The sequence below is a fragment of the Panthera onca genome, chromosome B4, assembly GCF_046562875.1.
Source record: "Panthera onca isolate mPanOnc1 chromosome B4, mPanOnc1 haplotype 2, whole genome shotgun sequence".
NCBI classification, from domain to species: domain Eukaryota; kingdom Metazoa; phylum Chordata; class Mammalia; order Carnivora; family Felidae; genus Panthera; species Panthera onca.
Window position 1 is genome coordinate 66,151,638 of NC_138345.1, and position 18,242 is coordinate 66,169,879.

Consider the following 18,242-nt stretch of genomic DNA (forward strand, 5'->3'; position numbering starts at 1 on the left):
TTTTTAATCTGTGAAATAATATTTTCCCTTTAGCTAATACTTTGCCCGCAGTTCAGGAAAACAAAAAAAGGAACACTATACAATAAGATTAATAATAACAATAACAGCTAACATTTATGTTTTATGTATTAAGCAAGCTTCCATTGTTTTGTGTAGTAACTCACTCAGTACTGTCAACAACCCTGTGAAGCAGCTGTGATTCTTAGCCCATTTTACAGATGAGGAAACTGAGTTGCATATGGGTTAAAAACCTTGCCTATGGTCTCATAGCTATTAAGTAGCAAAGCCATGATTTAAACTTGGGCAATAGAACCTTAGCCCATAATTTTACCACTAAACTTGCCCACAGATACTGACAGTACAATATGAATCACAACAGAAAAAATAAGATATATTTAATGATAGAATCATACATATTAAATCATATTTTGCAACCCATGGATAAATTTTCAAGCCATGTAGAAACCAATCTAATCATGACTGCCAAAAGAATTCAAACTACAAAAATGTAATGACAAATGTTATTGCATGTTAGGTAAATGTTATTGGGAAAAAATCTCAAACCCTGCAGTGTAAAAAGCAACCCATAAAATCCAAACCCTTCTCAAAAAAGATGGTTTTTCAATTTTATAACCCAAAACCTTAGTTTTAGCATTTTAGATTTCCACAAAAATATAACTCTTTCATACTATTAAGGCAATATTATAAGTGTAGGGAAAGTACAGGAGAAATGTTTCTTTGAAGCTGAAAAATCATTCATTTTAAACATCACACAAAACATATAAAATGCTTGTAAAATTACACATTGTTATTGAGATGCAAAAATCAAATCAATTTTTAAAATACCAAAATATGTTACTGTTTATCAATTTACTGAGCTTCTCTGAGAAAAAATAATCATTCAAATATCATTCTTACTATAGAGTCAAAAAGCATAAAAGATAAATCTACCTGCCATCTTCATTACTTCGATAAAATACAAGAAAAGGGTCTGACTTTCCAAAAAAGTCCTTCTTGTCCAATTTGTTCGCACAAAATTGCATCAGAACAGCATCCTACAAACAAAATTAATAAAATATCTCAAAACCTGGGTTATAAATAACTAGAAACTGCAGATCACAAGACTTGACAAGAAAACAAATTTACCATTTTAATGCAAATGGCCAAGTGTGCAAGAATCCCGGACAACATAAATTACTTTTCAAAGGATTGTGAGACTAAAAAACTGACTCTGCAAGTTTTTGTTCTAGTCAGAGAACTAATACTTTTTTATAACTTCTAACATTTCTCCCTGGAAAAGTGATATTAAGTATGACTCTAGATATTCAATATTATAATACAAGATCTCCATTCACACCTTCAGTTATTCAAGTACACATTTTTAGAACATAACTTTTTTAATTTCTCAGGAAATAATTACTTATCATCTACTGCATATCTGCCATGGATTAGGTGTTAAGATATTTTAGATCACTAAATGAGGTACAAGACAGATACAGACTGACCACATAGTTGTCTATCTAGGGGGAAAAAGGGTTCCTTTTTAATTATACGTAAGTGTATTACAATGTCTTAATAATAATTCCTATTATATTGGGCTTCAAGAAAAGTAAAGCACTTTCATGTTTCTCTGTAGTTTAATTACACACTTGTATGTTAATTATTAAGCCAAACCAGTAGTTGTTATCAATGTATATATTTAAGCACTCATAAGCTACATGGTTTAGCTTAAAAGTAAACAAGCTGGAGTATCATACATTAAGGAAGTTAAACATTGTTCAATTATGTAGGAGAAGTACCTTTGAAAAGTAGAAATCAATAATTTAAAAATAAAAATCAGTATTTTGATTTGGTTTTTTAACTGAAAAGAGATGCTAACAATTTTGAAAAGACATAGAGTGTCAAAGTAATTCAGATTCAACCAAGAGGTTGCAGTTTTAAATACTATTTGGTATTAACTATGACTACAAAGGCACACTCTTATTCACCACTTTTTTATTTTGCAGAGTCCAGCAATTATTTATTAAAATCTACGTAGGGGTGTCTAGGTGGCTCAGTCAGTCAAGCTTCCAACTCTTGATTTCGCCTCTGGTCATGTTCTCAAGGTTGTGAGATACGGCACTAAGTTGGGCTCCATGCTGGATGCGGAGCTGGCTTAGGATTCTCTCTCTCCCTCTCCTTGTGCCCTTCCCCTGCTCACTCTCCCTCACAAAAATAAAAAAGAAATAAACATCCACCTAAAATTCCCATTACTTCAGCATTTAAAGGAACACTATACAAGAGATGATGCTATGTCTCTTTTTCATTCATTCATTCATTCATTCATTCATTCACTTACCTAGCAAACACTTCTCAAGTACTCAGACTAGAATCCGGGAACAGAGAGATGAATAAGACATATTTCTGCTCTTTTAGAAGTTTATAGCTCTAGATTTCTGGTCTTCAAAGCATTGGTATAGTGTCATTTTACTTTGGAATTTAGCACCGATGCAGTAACTTCTGCCAGAGGAACACTCGTAACAGAGGAACACTCATAGCAGAGGTCACCGCTGAACAGGCATAATAACCAATATGTATTTTAAAGAAAATTAAAAGAACAAAGGCAAGAATATGGGCACCACTAACACTTCAAACCTCTCAGCCATGATCACCTTTCAAATCTGAGGTTGACAACAAAACTAAAAGGCAACCAACGGAATGGGAAAAGATATTTGCAAATGACACATCGGACAAAGGGCTAGTATCCAAAATCTATAAAGAGCTCATCAAACTCCACACCCGAAAAACAAATAACCCAGTGAAGAAATGGGCAGAAAACATGAATAGACACTTCTCTAAAGAAGACATCCGGATGGCCAACAGGCACATGAAAAGATGCTCAACGTCGCTCCTTATCAGGGAAATACAAATCAAAACCACACTCAGATACCACCTCACGCCAGTCAGAGTGGCCAAAATGAAGAAATCAGGAGACTATAGATGCTGGAGAGGATGTGGAGAAACAGGAACCCTCTTGCACTGTTGGTGGGAATGCAAATTGGTGCAGCCGCTCTGGAAAGCAGTGTGGAGGTTCCTCAGAAAATTAAAAATAGACCTACCCTATGACCCAGCAATAGCACTGCTAGGAATTTATCCAAGGGATACAGGAGTACTGATGCATAGGGGCACCTGTACCCCAATGTTTATAGCGGCACTCTCAACAATAGCCAAATTATGGAAAGAGCCTAAATGTCCATCAACTGATGAATGGATAAAGAAATTGTGGTTTATATACACAATGGAATACTACGTGGCAATGAGAAAAAATGAAATATGGCCTTTTGTAGCAACATGGATGGAACTGGAGAGTGTGATGCTAAGTGAAATAAGCCATACAGAGAAAGACAGATACCATATGGTTTCACTCTTATGTAGATCCTGAGAAACATAACAGAAACCCATGGGGGAGGGGAAGGAAAAAAAAAAAAAAAAAAAAAAAAAAAAAAGAGGTTAGAGTGGGAGAGAGCCAAAGCATTAGAGACTGTTAAAAACTGAGAACAAACTGAGGGTTGATGGGGGGTGGGAGGGAGGGCAGGGTGGGTGATGGGTATTGAGGAGGGCACCTTTTGGGATGAGCACTGGGTGTTGTATGGAAACCAATTTGACAGTAAATTTCATATATTAAAAAATAAAAAAAAATAAAAAAAAAAAAACAAATCTGAGGTTGAAAGAGCAAAAAACTCTTTACTATTAAGGAAGCAGTGAGAAAACCATCTTGATGATCTCTAGTTTTCTAGGAACAAGGGACAGGATATTGTTCTTGCTACAGGAAAAAAAAAATACACACACACACACACACACACACACACACACACACATTCTTTCAAAGTGCCTGGACCAAAACATAAACCACCAAAAAAAAACATTCTGATATACTCAAAATGCATAATAGATTAGTGAAATGTACATACTTCAAATTGAGAATAAATCTTCACAGAGATTAAATATTAATGAAACAACTTTTCATCACTGGTAAATGTAATATCAAGTTGTAGTTTTTCAAATTATATTCCTTAAGATTTGCAAAAAAAATAATTGATTAAAAAACATTGGGGTGCCTGGATGGCTCAGTTGGTTAACCATCCAACTTCGGCTCAGGTCATGATCTCCCAGTTCGTGAATTCGAGACCCACATTGGGTTCTCAGCTGTCAGCACAAAGTCGGCTTCAGATCCTCTGTCCCCCAATCTCTCTGCCCCTCTCCCATTTGCATGCACATGTATATTCTCTTCTCAAAAATAAATAAACATTTAAAAAAGAAACCTTAAAAAATAAAATAAAAAATAAAGATTGTTTTCAGTGTACTAAATTGTATAAACTTGGGGGAAATATGTTTTGCAATTACCCAAGTTAGTCATTTAGCAGAGATTCCATCTGCATCTAACACAAAAGAAAACTAATTTCTGGGAGGAAAAGACAAGCATTTACTTATTTTTAGAAATATATAAGCATCGTTGCAAAGTTGTGTTTTTTAAATCTCTTGTGCTTTATGCCACCTGAGAGAATTAAGGTTTGTCTTCAATGCTTCACACCAGTAAAATAAGCTTCCTGTGGAAGAAATCCACTCGAATATGCCACAGGCACTTTTAACTCATTCAAATCTAACTTGCTCCTTCTGCAATCTTCCCAGCTCAATTAGTGGTTAGTCATCCATTCAGAGTGCTCAAGGAAGCTGCCCTTGACTCCTTCCTTTTCCTGACCCTTTATCCAAACCATCAAGTCACACCATTCCACCTCTAAAAGATTTCTCAAATCTTCAGTCTGGCTACACTGGCCTCCCCTTAGTCTGAGCCAATCTCCTCTTGCCTGGGACATGCACAGTGGCATTTATTCCTTTCTCCCCCTCCTACTCTTGCAACTTTCCAACTTATGTTCCATTCAGTAGACGCCATGGTGTTCCCCAAACATAAAAGAAATAATATTGTTCATAGTTTAAAATGCTTCAAGGCTTTCTCTTGTATTGAAGATAAACACAGAAATTTAACATGGTCTACAAAGCCCAGCCCTAAATGGGCTCTGAGCAGCCTTCTCCACCTTCATCCCCCAAAGTTTTGTCTCCATCATCTCCCACTCCTAGCCCTTTGCCACCACACACCTGACACACTTCCTTCCCTCCTCACAATTTTATGCAAGTTGTGCGTTTCAGTGGAATTCTTTCATTTAACTGGCAAACCATTCCTTAGGGTTAAGCTTAAATGTCATTTTCTCAAAGAAGCCTGCAGTGATCCCCTCTCCAATATAAATTAGATTCTCCATTGTACTCTCTCACATTGGATCACTTGTATACATCATGACATATTTACCTGCATAGTCATCTGACTGTCTGTCTTTCCCACAAACTACTTGTTCATTAAAGACAAGGACAGGGGTTGTTTGTTGTTGTTTTTTCTCACCATTGTACTCTAAGCATCCATTCCAGAGACTAGCATATTGTATGTTTTGTAAATATTGTGGAATCAATCAATTAACCAGAATGAAAAACATTATTTGTGGATAATTTCAAGCTACTTTTAAAGCACTGAGTGAACAACTCTATCAAATTATGCAAATTGATGCAAAATCGCATTATTTCTGGAGCACCTGGGTGGCTCAGTCAGTTGAGCATCTAATTCTTGATTTCGGCTCAGGCCATGATCTCTCAGTTTGTGAAATCGAACCCCTCATCGGGCTCTGCACTGACAGTGAGGAGTCTGCTTGGGATTCTCTCTCTCCGTCTCTTTCAGACCCTCTCCAGCTCTCTCTTTCTCTCTCTCAAAATACATTAAAAAATAATTATAATTTAAAAAATTGCATTAATTCTTATGCTGGCATTTGATAGATATATTACAAAAGTTGCATTTTGAAATAATGTAATACTAGGTTGAGATAATTAAAATTATCACACTAAGGGGCGCCTGGATGGCTCAGTTGGGTAAGCATATGACTCTTAATTTCGGCTCAGGTTATGTTCTCATGGTCCATGAAATCGAGCCCTGCATTGGGCTCTGAGCTGATAGTGCGGAGCCTGCTTGGGATTCTGTCTCCCTCTCTCTCTGCTCCTCCCCCACTTGCACTGTCTCTCTCTCCCTCAAAATAAATAAATAAATTTAAAAAAATATCACAGTAAAAATAAAAATTTGTACAAATTTATAATTTACACATCGTTCAAATGCTGCCCCTTTTTTATTCTGCCAAGTAACTATCTGGGGAAGATATCAAGACATCTAGCATTTTACAAATGCAGAAATTAAAGCTCCAAGAACATAAACTCACCCAGCTGAATATTGAAAGAGGCAAGACTGAAATCTAGGGGCCCTGATTCCAAAGTTATGCCCAAGTAAATAACTAACAATGTGTTTTAAAGAAAAAAAAAACACCAATTTGTAGGATGTCAAATGTGAAATAGTTATTTCATTCAAATTTCTGTGATAATGCTTGGTATTTTCAAGGTACCCTTAAATGTACGTTTAACAGGCACTGTCTCTTCTGAAGTAACTATGAACATTGTTTTGAATATATTTGCTTCTTCTACTATATGAGCATAGTAATATTATTTCAAGGTTTATACACCTCAATGATGCTGATTATCAATAAGGCTGTAGGTAAGACTGAGAACACACCATATGTAAGTCAAGTTAAATCTAGATTCTAAGCAATGTTTTTAAAATATTAGATCTATAATTGTTAAGTATAATAAATATGTGTTTACTTATTGGAAGATAATTCCAGATATTCTAAAGGCTTTAGTAGCAGAAAGAGTGGTAAATGTCTCTAGATGACTAAGTAACAGATTCTACTTCATTTGCATGTAAGCTTTCCTGTTCCTTTCTGCTCTTCCAAGGAAAACAATAGAATTTAAAGTGGAAGGTATTTAAGATGCAACCTGGCCGTACTCAATCTATGCCCTTGGTATATTGGTTCTATTTTGAAATGGAACTAATAATCATGTGTTCACTGGCATAACACAAAATCACCTTAACACCAAGATTTTGGCAAAATAGCATGTTAATGTCAACACAAAGAACATGTATCGTATTGACCTTGAACCTCACTTTCTCTTTCTTCCCTCACTGTACAAAATACATATATACACGTATATAAATTTAGAGACAAGAAGTATAAATGATCATTAGATGATATAATTTTAAGAAACCATTGTGTCATTTTAACAAAGAATAAGATGGTAAGTAATATTTCTGCAATTAAAGTGTTATACTTTTTGTGATGCATTTTTAGTATACATAAAATGTTTTCATGTATGTTATACTTTCAGATTTAATGTCACGATAGTCAATTATGAGAGCTGGGAGAATTTTTTAAAATACTCTGGTGACTTGGTTCACATCTGGCTTCCCCCCACTTGCAAATATGGAAAATAAATCAGAAAAGTCAAGTGATTTCATAAGATAAAACACAAATTCATAACAAATCCAGAACTCAACTTAGTTTGGTCTTTAACAGCATTGTACTGGGCATTTAGGCTCTGGGCATTTTAGACATGAAAAACAGATCTAAGCAGTCAGATACCCCAAAAAGAGTGAAGGAAGAAGAGGATGGTCTCAATTTAAATGCATTTTAACTACTTAAATTCTAATATTTCTTGTTTAATCAGCTCCACAACACTATTACTAACTTTCCCTTTTGTTATCTCACTGGCCACTCCCTACCCCACCAAAATTTCAGTTTCCATCATTTGCTGGCAGGATTCTGACCATATTGTCTTAGAAATATATTATGCATATAAAGCCATAGTAATTATCTTTAAAGACAACCTCTAGAGATTAAAGTTACATAATCAGATAATAATTACACACTCAGATAATAAATAGTAGTTCTCTATATGAAAACTGCAGCCAGTGTCTAAGCATTAAGTTTTTAATATTCTTTGGGAACTTCTGTTCCTAAAATTATGAAGCAAAAGTTGAAAATAAAAAACCCCAGAGGTTTAATCCAGGACAATCTTCTTTTTTCCCCTCCCAGAAACAACAATTCCCAGGGATCCTCTGGGCCACACTAAATAGTCAATATTGACTTCAGATTCAGAGAGCTATCATTAGTTCCAGTGTGGAGTGTCAAAGACATCACCTCATTTCTTGATGACAGTAAAATCACTGAACATGAGTCAATGGCTATATCAGCAAATCACAAAAATAGCAGTTTTCTAAAAATACTGACTGTGCAGTCTATATCATCATATTCCTAGTTGGAATAGTAGCTGGTCCTTTCTTCAAACGTGAGCTTCCCAAGCTAACAAAAGATGGGAGCTTATATAAATTTTAAATTAATTCAATTAGAATTATGGACAAACAAGTATGTTATGCAAAAGGACTAAAGGCAAACGAATAGAAACACTCCTTGAAAATCACACAGAAGGCTTTAAAATTTTTACAGGGACTGAACTGATTGGTACAACTGATAATTTCTAATAGTAATGCCCCTCCCCCATTAATGACACTGACATTAGGTTTTATTTTAATAATTTCTATTTCTTAAAAAGACTGTTACAATAACTGATATCCTTTTTGGACTATAAATGTAGTCACTCTGGTTAAAGTGCTAAGTATCTAAAATGATGTCTTACAGACCACAGAATTATATAACATAGTCTAAATTATAAAATTACTCAAGAATTAATCATTTAAGTATAGTTTCAAAAATATTTTTCAGAAGTATAGGAAATATTTTTTAAACCAAAGAAATATTTACTTACCCTGCAACAGTTTAATTCCTCTGCTGTAAGTATAATTGTACCACATTTCTTCCCTGGAATTCCTCTAAAACAACAAAAATATATTTATAAAGATTAATAATTTATGTTAATTTTATATCATAAACTAATATTATGTTTTATTTTTATGGAACCAAATAAAGAGCATCCTACTAAGAAATGAGCTCTTTCCTAACAAAATGTAGTCCTAGTTTCAACCTTGAGTTTATCCTATATATCCACATTTCCTAATGAAGCTAAACATATCAGACATCTGCCCAAGAATCATCAACAGTTTCATATTGTCTACCATATGTAATATATAACATAATATCTATAATGTAATAAAACTTCCTCCCATGGGTTCTAAAATTTCTACTATGTGATTAAAACCTATTCCTCACCTTGGTTTTCAATATTTCTTTCCCCTTTCATCAACATAGTTATTTCTTGGTGTTCATTTCCTCTTTATGGCCATTCCCAAGCCCTGATACACCTCATCATGCTAACTGCTTCCTATTTCACCTCAAACCTTCCATATCCCTAGAAGAAGTTCCATTTGTCCCAGGAAACTTCATCCCGTCGACCTCACACAAAGTTTGGCCTTCTCCACAATCCCATGGCACTTGAAGTAACACAAGTTTAGCATTTAATTATTCCTAACTTGTTACCATCACATATTTTTCCCTGTCTTTTCTCAAGTAGATTATCACATCCATAAGAGTAAAGGTTCATGACATAGACCTCTTGTGAAGCAATAGAGTTAAATGTCTACACATAGCAGGTGCTCCATATACACTGAAAATATGTAATACATAAGCAAAATTAAGCAAAATCAAACTCGCACACATTTTTCTTTGTACATGTATCTGGTATATTTATGCTCACATAGATTCCAGCTGACACAAAAGTGCACTAGGAAAATGCAAGGTGTGTGTATGGTTCCCTGCGTTACATGAGGGAATACAGAGACAAGTCCATAAGAATCCCCCAAAGAGTAATCCTAATGCTCTCATAGTATACTTCATGGTTCTTTTGTCCCATCACAAATCATAGTTCAGACTCTTCTGTTATTCCTGGGACCTACAAGTTGTGGAATTGCAGCCCAACAAGGGTGTCTGTCCTCAAGAATATAATTCATATCTGATAATCTATATCAGCATGGATGCAACAAATACATAATCCCCTGTTCTCCATGTGTAAAGGGACTTGGCTCTTAGCCTAACTGGGAAGAAGGCAAAAAAAAAAATAAATAAATAAAAAGGCTGAGTTATAAATTTAACAGTGTAAATTATACATATTCTAAAACTCCTCTATCCTTTCTTCCTTTCTACTGTAATATTTTCCTCTGGAGAGTACCACTTGGTTTTGAACTAAAAATGTCATCTCATAGCTTGTGCAGTAAACCGCCTATCACAACATTTTGTTTTCTTTATATCTTTCCTCCCCATTAGGTTAACTACATGTCAGGATCTTCCATTTTCTCCAAGTCTTTATGACTAAAAGATCAATTAATTTATTCTTGCACATCTTTCCTTGGAATATTACATACATCTTTTTTAGCATCCTTCCAGCAACCTTAATCGGTTAATTTTTGTAATCTAGCTGTACCTTTTTCCCTCCTATCTGTCAATTTCCAGGTTTACATTTTACATGTTATGACAAACTAAACACCCTGACTGAATGTGTACCTGAAAAGACTGTAAAATGCTGAATAAAATTTGCCACAAAGTCTTTATAAATGCTCTAGTAACCTGGCAAAAACAGTAAGGACCAATCAGAACCTGAAGAAGAAAAACCAGAAAGACAAGCAGAGGTGACCCTGTAGAGCTTGATCTTGGGCTTCTTTTTCATGACGCCTTAGGACATAAAAATAAGAGACCAAAAAAAGCGGGGGAGGGAAAGACTCACAAGGTGGAGAATTCAATAAATGACTAATACCAACATAGAGCTTGGATCACAATTACTACACTGCCTGATTGTAGCATGAATTAGATACAAACATTCACTTGGGAGAGACCTAAAAAGTAAATCCCTGCCTTAAAACCTGATGACGAATAAAAGAGAAAAAAAAAAAGTCTCCTAATCATTCATACCTCAAACAGTCTTGTTAGTTTTTCACTACCTGGTAGTTATAAAAAACTCTAACCAAGAATTCTGTTTCGTTGAAGTGATCATAGGTAACTGGTAAATGGAAAACATCTCTGCAGAGTTTGCCTTCTAACTACATCTCGAAAGATTCTCACATTAAAAATTTTTAAATACATATGAGTTCACTTCAAAGTATCACAAAAAAACTAAAGGAAAACTGTACCATGTATTAGGGTGTCTAGAAACAACAGGCTACAGCATCAAATACAGACTTAGAATACTGGAAATATTATGAATAATTTACAAAATGTAAGCGTGCATAATATACCTAAAATTTAAACAAAGATATGGAAATATGAGTAACTAGCAAAGGATAATAAAAATAGTTGAGAATATTTGGAGAAAAAATAAGGAACTTCCGGAAATAATAGAAAATGAAAACTCAGTGAACGGATTTAACCACAGATTAGACACAGCGGAAGAATTAGTGAACTGAAAGACAGATGTAAAATAATTATCCACAATGCAGTACAGAGAGGCAGACTGTACTGGAAACTATTATAAAGAGGTTTACAGACATGGAGAACCAGATAAAAGTTTTAATATACATATCATCAGAGGTTCAGAAGGAGAAGAAGGAATAGAGAAGATGTAATATTTGACGAGAGAATGGCTGGGAAACTCCAAGAAGTGATGTAAAAAATCAATTTCCAGACTCAAAAGGCTGAATGAATCCCAAGCAGCATAAATAAAAGTAAATTTATACCTATACACATAAGAGGACCATAGCAAAAGAGCAGAGATGAAGGGCACATGTTCAAATGAGCCAGAGAGAAAAGACAGATTGCCTACAGGGACGGGAATTTCAGAAAGAACACTGAAGGTGAGAGACAAGTGAAAATGTCTTCAGTGTTTGAAAAAAGTAACTATCCCCCTAGGAATGTATACAGTGCACATCCCTTTTAAGAACAAGCATGACCCACAAATAATTTTAAACAAGTAAGCACTGAGGATTTATAGCCAAAGATCCTTGCTTGAGGCCTTTCTAAAGGACTTCAAACTACAGGAGAATGATCACAGATGGGAAGTCTGCAATGAGAGAAGAAACAATAAAGGAAGTGGTAAAATACAAATAAATCTTAATAAATATTGAATATAAGACAAGAATCAAAATGTTAAAAACTACATAACAATACAAATGATAGGATTAATTAGGAGAGTGAGAATTTAAGTTAAATCTTCTGATGTTCTTTGTTCAAGAAGAAAGGACAAGATGCTTTGAAGTGAATAGAATTCGATAAATTAAGCATGTATGTTTATTTTTTTTTAATGTTTTTATTTATTTTTGAGACAGAGAGAGACAGAGCATGAGCAGGGGAGGGGCAGAGAGAGGGGGAGACACAGAATCCGAAGCAGGCTCCAGGCTCTGAGCTGTCAGCACAGAGCCCAACGTGGGGCTCGAACTCACGGAGTGTGAGATCATGACCTGAGCCAAAGTTGGACGCTCAACCGACTGAGCCACCCAGGCACCCCTAAGCATATGTTTTAAAACTTCTGCAAAACTACAGTCTTTAAAGGACTTTATAACCTAAAGTTTAGAATAGGAAAATTGTAAACTAGTGTTTTAAAAATACAACCGACTCAAAAGAAACTAAAGAAACAAAGGGTAGAGCAGATAGAAAGCAGTAAGAAAGTAATGGAAATAAATCCAGGGCAACAGTCACTAAGCCATTTGATAATGAAACAAATGGTCCAGATTAAAATCATATTGTCACTTTGTATAAAAAACATAAAATTCAGGGGCACGTGGGTGGCTCAGTCGGTTAAATGACCGACTTCGGTTCAGGTCATGATCTCACTGCTCATGAGTTCCAGCCCCGCATCGGGTGCTGTGCTGACAGCTCACAGCCTGGAGCCTGCTTCAGATTCTGTGTCTCCCTCTCTCTCTGCCCCTCCCCTGCTTGTGCTCTATCTCTCTCAAAAATAAACAAACATTAAAATTTTTAATTTTATTTTTTATTTTTTAAAATTTACATGCAAATTAGTTAGCATATAGTGTAACAATGATTTCAGGAGTAGATTCCTTAATGCCCCTTACCCATTTAGCCCATCCCTCACTCCCACAGTAACCCTTAGTTTGTTCTCCATATTTATGAGTCTCTTCTGTCTTGTCCCCCTCCGTTTTTATATTATTTTTGTTTCCCTTCCCTTATGTTCATCTGTTTTGTCTCTTAAAGTCCTCATATGAGTGAAGTCATATGGTTTTTGTCTTTCTCTGACTAATTTCACTAGGCATAATACCCTCCAGTTCCATCCACATAGTTGCAAATGGCAAGATTTCATTCTTTTTGATTGCCGAGTAATACTCCATTATATATATATACCACATTTTCTTTGTCCATTCATCCATCTATGAACATTTGGGATCTTTCAATACTTGGCTATAGTTGATAGTGCTGCTGTAAACATGGGGGGTGCATGTGTCCCTCTGAAACAGCAAACCTGTACATCGTGGATAAATGCCTAGTAGTGCACAAACATTAATTTTTTTTAAAAAAACTTAAAAAACATAAAATTCATCTATAAGCTATTTACTACAGATATCAAAATTTAAGAATTTAGAAAGTTCAAAAGAACAGAATGTAAAGATATGCTTAGGCGAAAAAAAACCAAACCCAATGAAAATCAGTGGGCCTACATTAATACTAAACATATAGATTTTAAATTTTAAAATATTGCTACAAATAGTTCTTATGTAATTAACAAAAGTTTCAATTAATTAGAAAGATATAAAAATCTCAATACTTTATGCATCTAACAGTATAGCTCCAAAACATGAAAAACTCATCATACTATACAAGAGTATGTGTACCTTACAGTGACCATTTTAATCTGGCAAACATGACTTTGCCCAGTGATTACAGTTAACATCACCAGCAATAAGTCATGTTGATATCATGTACTGCTGATATGATCTAACGAGGGTACCTCACCTTTGTGAACTTCCCCTCCAAACCTACAACGAGAAAAACGTTAGACAATCCCAAATTGAGGGGCATTCTACAAAATATCTGCTAATACTCCTCAAAACTGTCAAGGGCATCAAAACATGGAAAGAGTAAGAAATTGTCACAAAACAGAAGATACTGGGAGACAGGATAACTAAATGCAATGTGGTATCCTAACCTGAACTGTAAAACAGAAAAAAGGACATTAGCTGAAAAAGGACATTAATGGAAGAAACAAGTGTGAAATTCAAATGAAGTCTGGAGTTAGTTAACTGTCATGTATCAATGTTGGTTTACTAGTTATGACAAATGTCCATTGGTAATTAAGATGTTAATGTTAGGAGAAACTGGGTGAAGAATGTATAAGAACTCCTTGTACTGTCTTTGTAACTTTTCTATAAATCTACGGCTATTTTAAAATAAAAAGATTAAAAACAATGTGACGAAAGAAAAGACAGGTTGAGGAACTATTCCAGGTTGAAAGAGACTAAAATCAGGACAACTAAATACAATGTATGATTCTTGACTAAATTTTAGACTGGGGAAAAATCACTTTAATGGATATTACTGGGATAATTGTTGAAATTTTAATATGGAGTATGGATTACATATCATTGTATCACTGTGAAATTTCCTGATTTTGATCATCAACTCCCTATTAAGAAACACACACTCAAGAATTTTAAGAAAGGGGGCACGGTGTCTCCAACAATGCCTCCAACTTACTACTAGAACTAGAATATCAAAGAGGGGGATAAGAAGAAAGAAGGTGGGGGAGAAAATGATAAAAGCACTTCGGACAAAGTTAATGTCTGTTATTCTGGGTAAAGGGCATCCAGAAGTTTCTGGTACTATTCTAGTCAATTTTCTGTATAACTGAAATTATATCAAAATAGAAAGTTATTCAAAAAAGTCTATTTTGAAAAGTTTCCCATACTACTATTCTTCTATTATATTTTACAACACATAATAATAATAATAATAGTAATAATAATAGAACTCATCCCCAAGACAGCTGAAGAGACATGTCAAGAGAATTATTAAAGATGAAATAATCCTTTCCAAAATTGACACATGACACATAAATGGTCTCTTGAGAGACTGGGTGGTTTGTTTTTGTTTAGTTTGATTTTGCTTTTTGTTGATTGTTGCCATCAGGGTTGTTTGTTTGTTTGTTTTAGTTTTCTAACTGTAACATTTTTCCATATCTCTTACTACTTCTCCATTACCTCTAGCAGGTATGCCTTAGTTCATACCTTTACTCTTTTGCTTGGATTACTGTAGTTTTAATGTTCCTAACTGGTCTCAGGCTGGTACTCCTTTAATGTATCCTCTCCATGGATGTCAGATTGATTTGATCATGAATTCTAACCATGAAGCCTTCCATCTTCCAGTGGCTCTACATAGATCCTACAATAATTCCAAACTGATTAATTAGGACATAATATCCTTCATAAAATACATTCACTGTAAAATATCTAATTTCATCTTTTCTGCCATTTTTGAACAGAGCCATGCTTTTTGTTCCTTGAATCCATAACAGATGTCTCCTTCCCCCCTGCTTCACCCAGAATACTCACCCTACCAACCACTCAAGGCCCCTTTTTCATTTCGGTGATCTCCACTCATTCTCAAAATTTTGCTTTAATTTATGAAACATTTACTAAAATTGACCACACACTATGTCATAGAATATTTACTAAACTATATCACATTTATTGACCAAAAAAATTTGAGTTAGAAATTAATGACAAATGCAATTTTTAAGACATTTCTGAAAACTCATTATTAAAAGAAGGAATAGCAGACAGGAAAGAATACTCAGAATTGCACAATAACAAAAATAAGACCTGTGAGATTCTACTAGTTTAGTATTTTGCATGCAAAAAAATAAACAAAATAGTATTAAGCAAAAATGCAGCAGTGTATTAATAAAAGATAATACAATACCAACACATAATAGTAAGAAAGTTTAACACTCCACTTTTCAATAATAGATAGGACAACTGGACCAATGTTTAGTAAAGAAATAGAGGACGTGGACAACATCACAGACCAACTGGACCTAATGGACATAAAGATCACACTCCAACACAACAGAACATACTTCTTCTCAAGTTCACATGGAATATTCTCCAGAAGAGACTATATATTAGGTACAGAACAAGTCTTAACAAATTCAAGCAGCTTGAAATTATACAAAGTATGCTTTCCAATGACAAAGGAATGAAGTTAGAAATCAATAGTGGAAGGAAAATTGGAAACTACACAAATATGTAGAAATAAAACAACACATTCTTAAACACCAATGGTTCAGAGAGAAAGTTACAAAGGAAATCAGAAAATACCTTGGGGGCACCTGGGTGGCTCAGTTGGTTAAGCATCCGACTTGGCTCAGGTCATGATCTCACAATTTGTGGGTTTGAGGTCGGCATCAGGCTCTATGATGACAGCTCAGAGCCTGGAGCCTGCTTCAGATTCTGTGTCTCCCCCTCTGTGTGCCCCTCCCCCACTCACACTCTGTCTCTCAAAAATAAACATTAAAGAAAAAAAAATTTTAAAGAGAAAATATCTTGAAACAATGAAAATAAAAATACAACAAACTAAAATAAAATATATGGGATGAAATGAAAGAAGTGCCAAGAGGGAAGTTTATAACTGTAAATGCATATATTAAAAAAAAAAAAAGACTACAAATCAGGGCTGCATGCATGTCTCAGTTGGTTAAGCATCCAACTCTTGATTTCAGCTCACATCATCTCATGGTTGTGAGATTGAACCCTGCATCAGTCTCCATGCTGTGCATGGAGCCTGCTTGAGATTCTCTCTCTCCCTCTGTCCCTCCCCTGCTCTTGCTCTCTCTCAAAAAAATTTTTTTAATAAAATAAATTTTTACAAAGACTACAAATGAACAACCGAGTTTTATACCTCAAGGAACTAGAAAAACAAAACAAAGTAATCTCAAAACTAGCAGAAGTAAGGAAATATAAAGATTAGATCAGAGATTTAAAAATGGATGATAGAAAAACAACACACACACACACAAATAAAACTAAAAGTTGTGTTTTTGTAAAGTTCAACAAAATTGACAAACCTTTAGATGGACTAAGAAAAAGAGAGACAATACTAAAATAAAAAAAAATGGAAGAGGGAACATTACAACCAATGCCACAGATATAAAAAGGATTATGAGAGAATATCATGAACAATTACAGACCAGCATATTGGATAACACAGAAGAAATGGATAAATTCCAAGAAGCACAGAATCTAACAATTGTATCATGAAGAAATAGGAAATATGAACAGATAAGTAACTAGTAGGGGGATTGAATCAGTAATCAAACACCTATTAACAAAGAAAAGTCCAGGATAAAATGGCTTCACTAGAGAATTTTCCCAAACACTTAAAGAATTGACATCAATTTTCCTAAAAGTCTTCCAATAAACTGAACAGTAGGGAATATTTCCAAGTTCATTCTAACAGGCCAGTATTACCCTGATACCAAAGCCAGACAAAGACATTATAAGAAAAAGACTAGAATCCCCCATAAATATTGATGCAAAAATCCAAAAGAAAATACTAGCAAACTGATTTCAACAGCACATTAAAAGGATTATACACAATGGCCAAGTGGAATTTGTCCCTGGAATCCAAGGATGGCTCAACATATCCAAGTCAGTTTAATATATCATATTAACAGAATGAAGGACAAAATCCATATGATCATCAATCCCAATGGATGCAAAAAAGCATTTGACAAGATTCAACACCATTTCATGATAAAAACACTTAGCAAACTAGGGATGGAATGACACATCTCGACATAATAACAGCCATATTTGAAAAATCCACAGGTAATCTCATACTCAATGGAGAAAGACTGAAAACTTTTCCTCTAAAGTCATGAAGAAAACAAGATGTCCACCCTTGCCACTTCTATTCAACATCATAATGGAAGTGCTATCCAGAGCAATTAGGTATGAAAAAGAAATAAAGACATCCAAATTGAAAAGGAAGAAGTGAAGGTTATGTCATATAAGTTATATGTGGAAAACCTTAAAGATTCCACAGTAAAAAATACTGTTAGAACTAATAAATTCAACAAAGCTGTAGGATACAAGATCAACATAAAAACCAGTTATGTTTCTATATATTAACAGTGAACAAACCAAAAAGGAAATTAAGAAAATAATTTAATTTACAATAGTACCAAAAATAATAAAATACTTAGGAATAACCTGAGAAGGTGAAAGACTCTCACACTGGAAGCTATAAAATATTACTGGAAGAAATTAAAGAAGACACAGATAAATGGAAAGACATCCTGTGTTCATGATTTTAAGATAATACTGTCAAGATGTCCATACCACCCAACACAATCTACAGATTTAAAATAATCCGTATCAAAATCCCAGT

General features: G+C 34.6%; 1 protein-coding gene across 1 annotated transcript in view; it reads right to left on the reverse strand.

Annotated features, from left to right (window-relative positions):
- CPNE8 (copine 8) overlaps positions 1 to 18,242 on the reverse strand; it is a 227,183-nt gene that overhangs the window by 112,877 nt on the left and 96,064 nt on the right. The window contains exons 7-8 of the mRNA XM_060657941.3: positions 8,728 to 8,791; positions 952 to 1,055 (exon numbers count right to left, since the gene is read on the reverse strand). Coding sequence (XP_060513924.1) covers positions 952 to 1,055; positions 8,728 to 8,791 — 168 coding nt within the window. The remainder of the gene's footprint in view (positions 1 to 951; positions 1,056 to 8,727; positions 8,792 to 18,242) is intronic.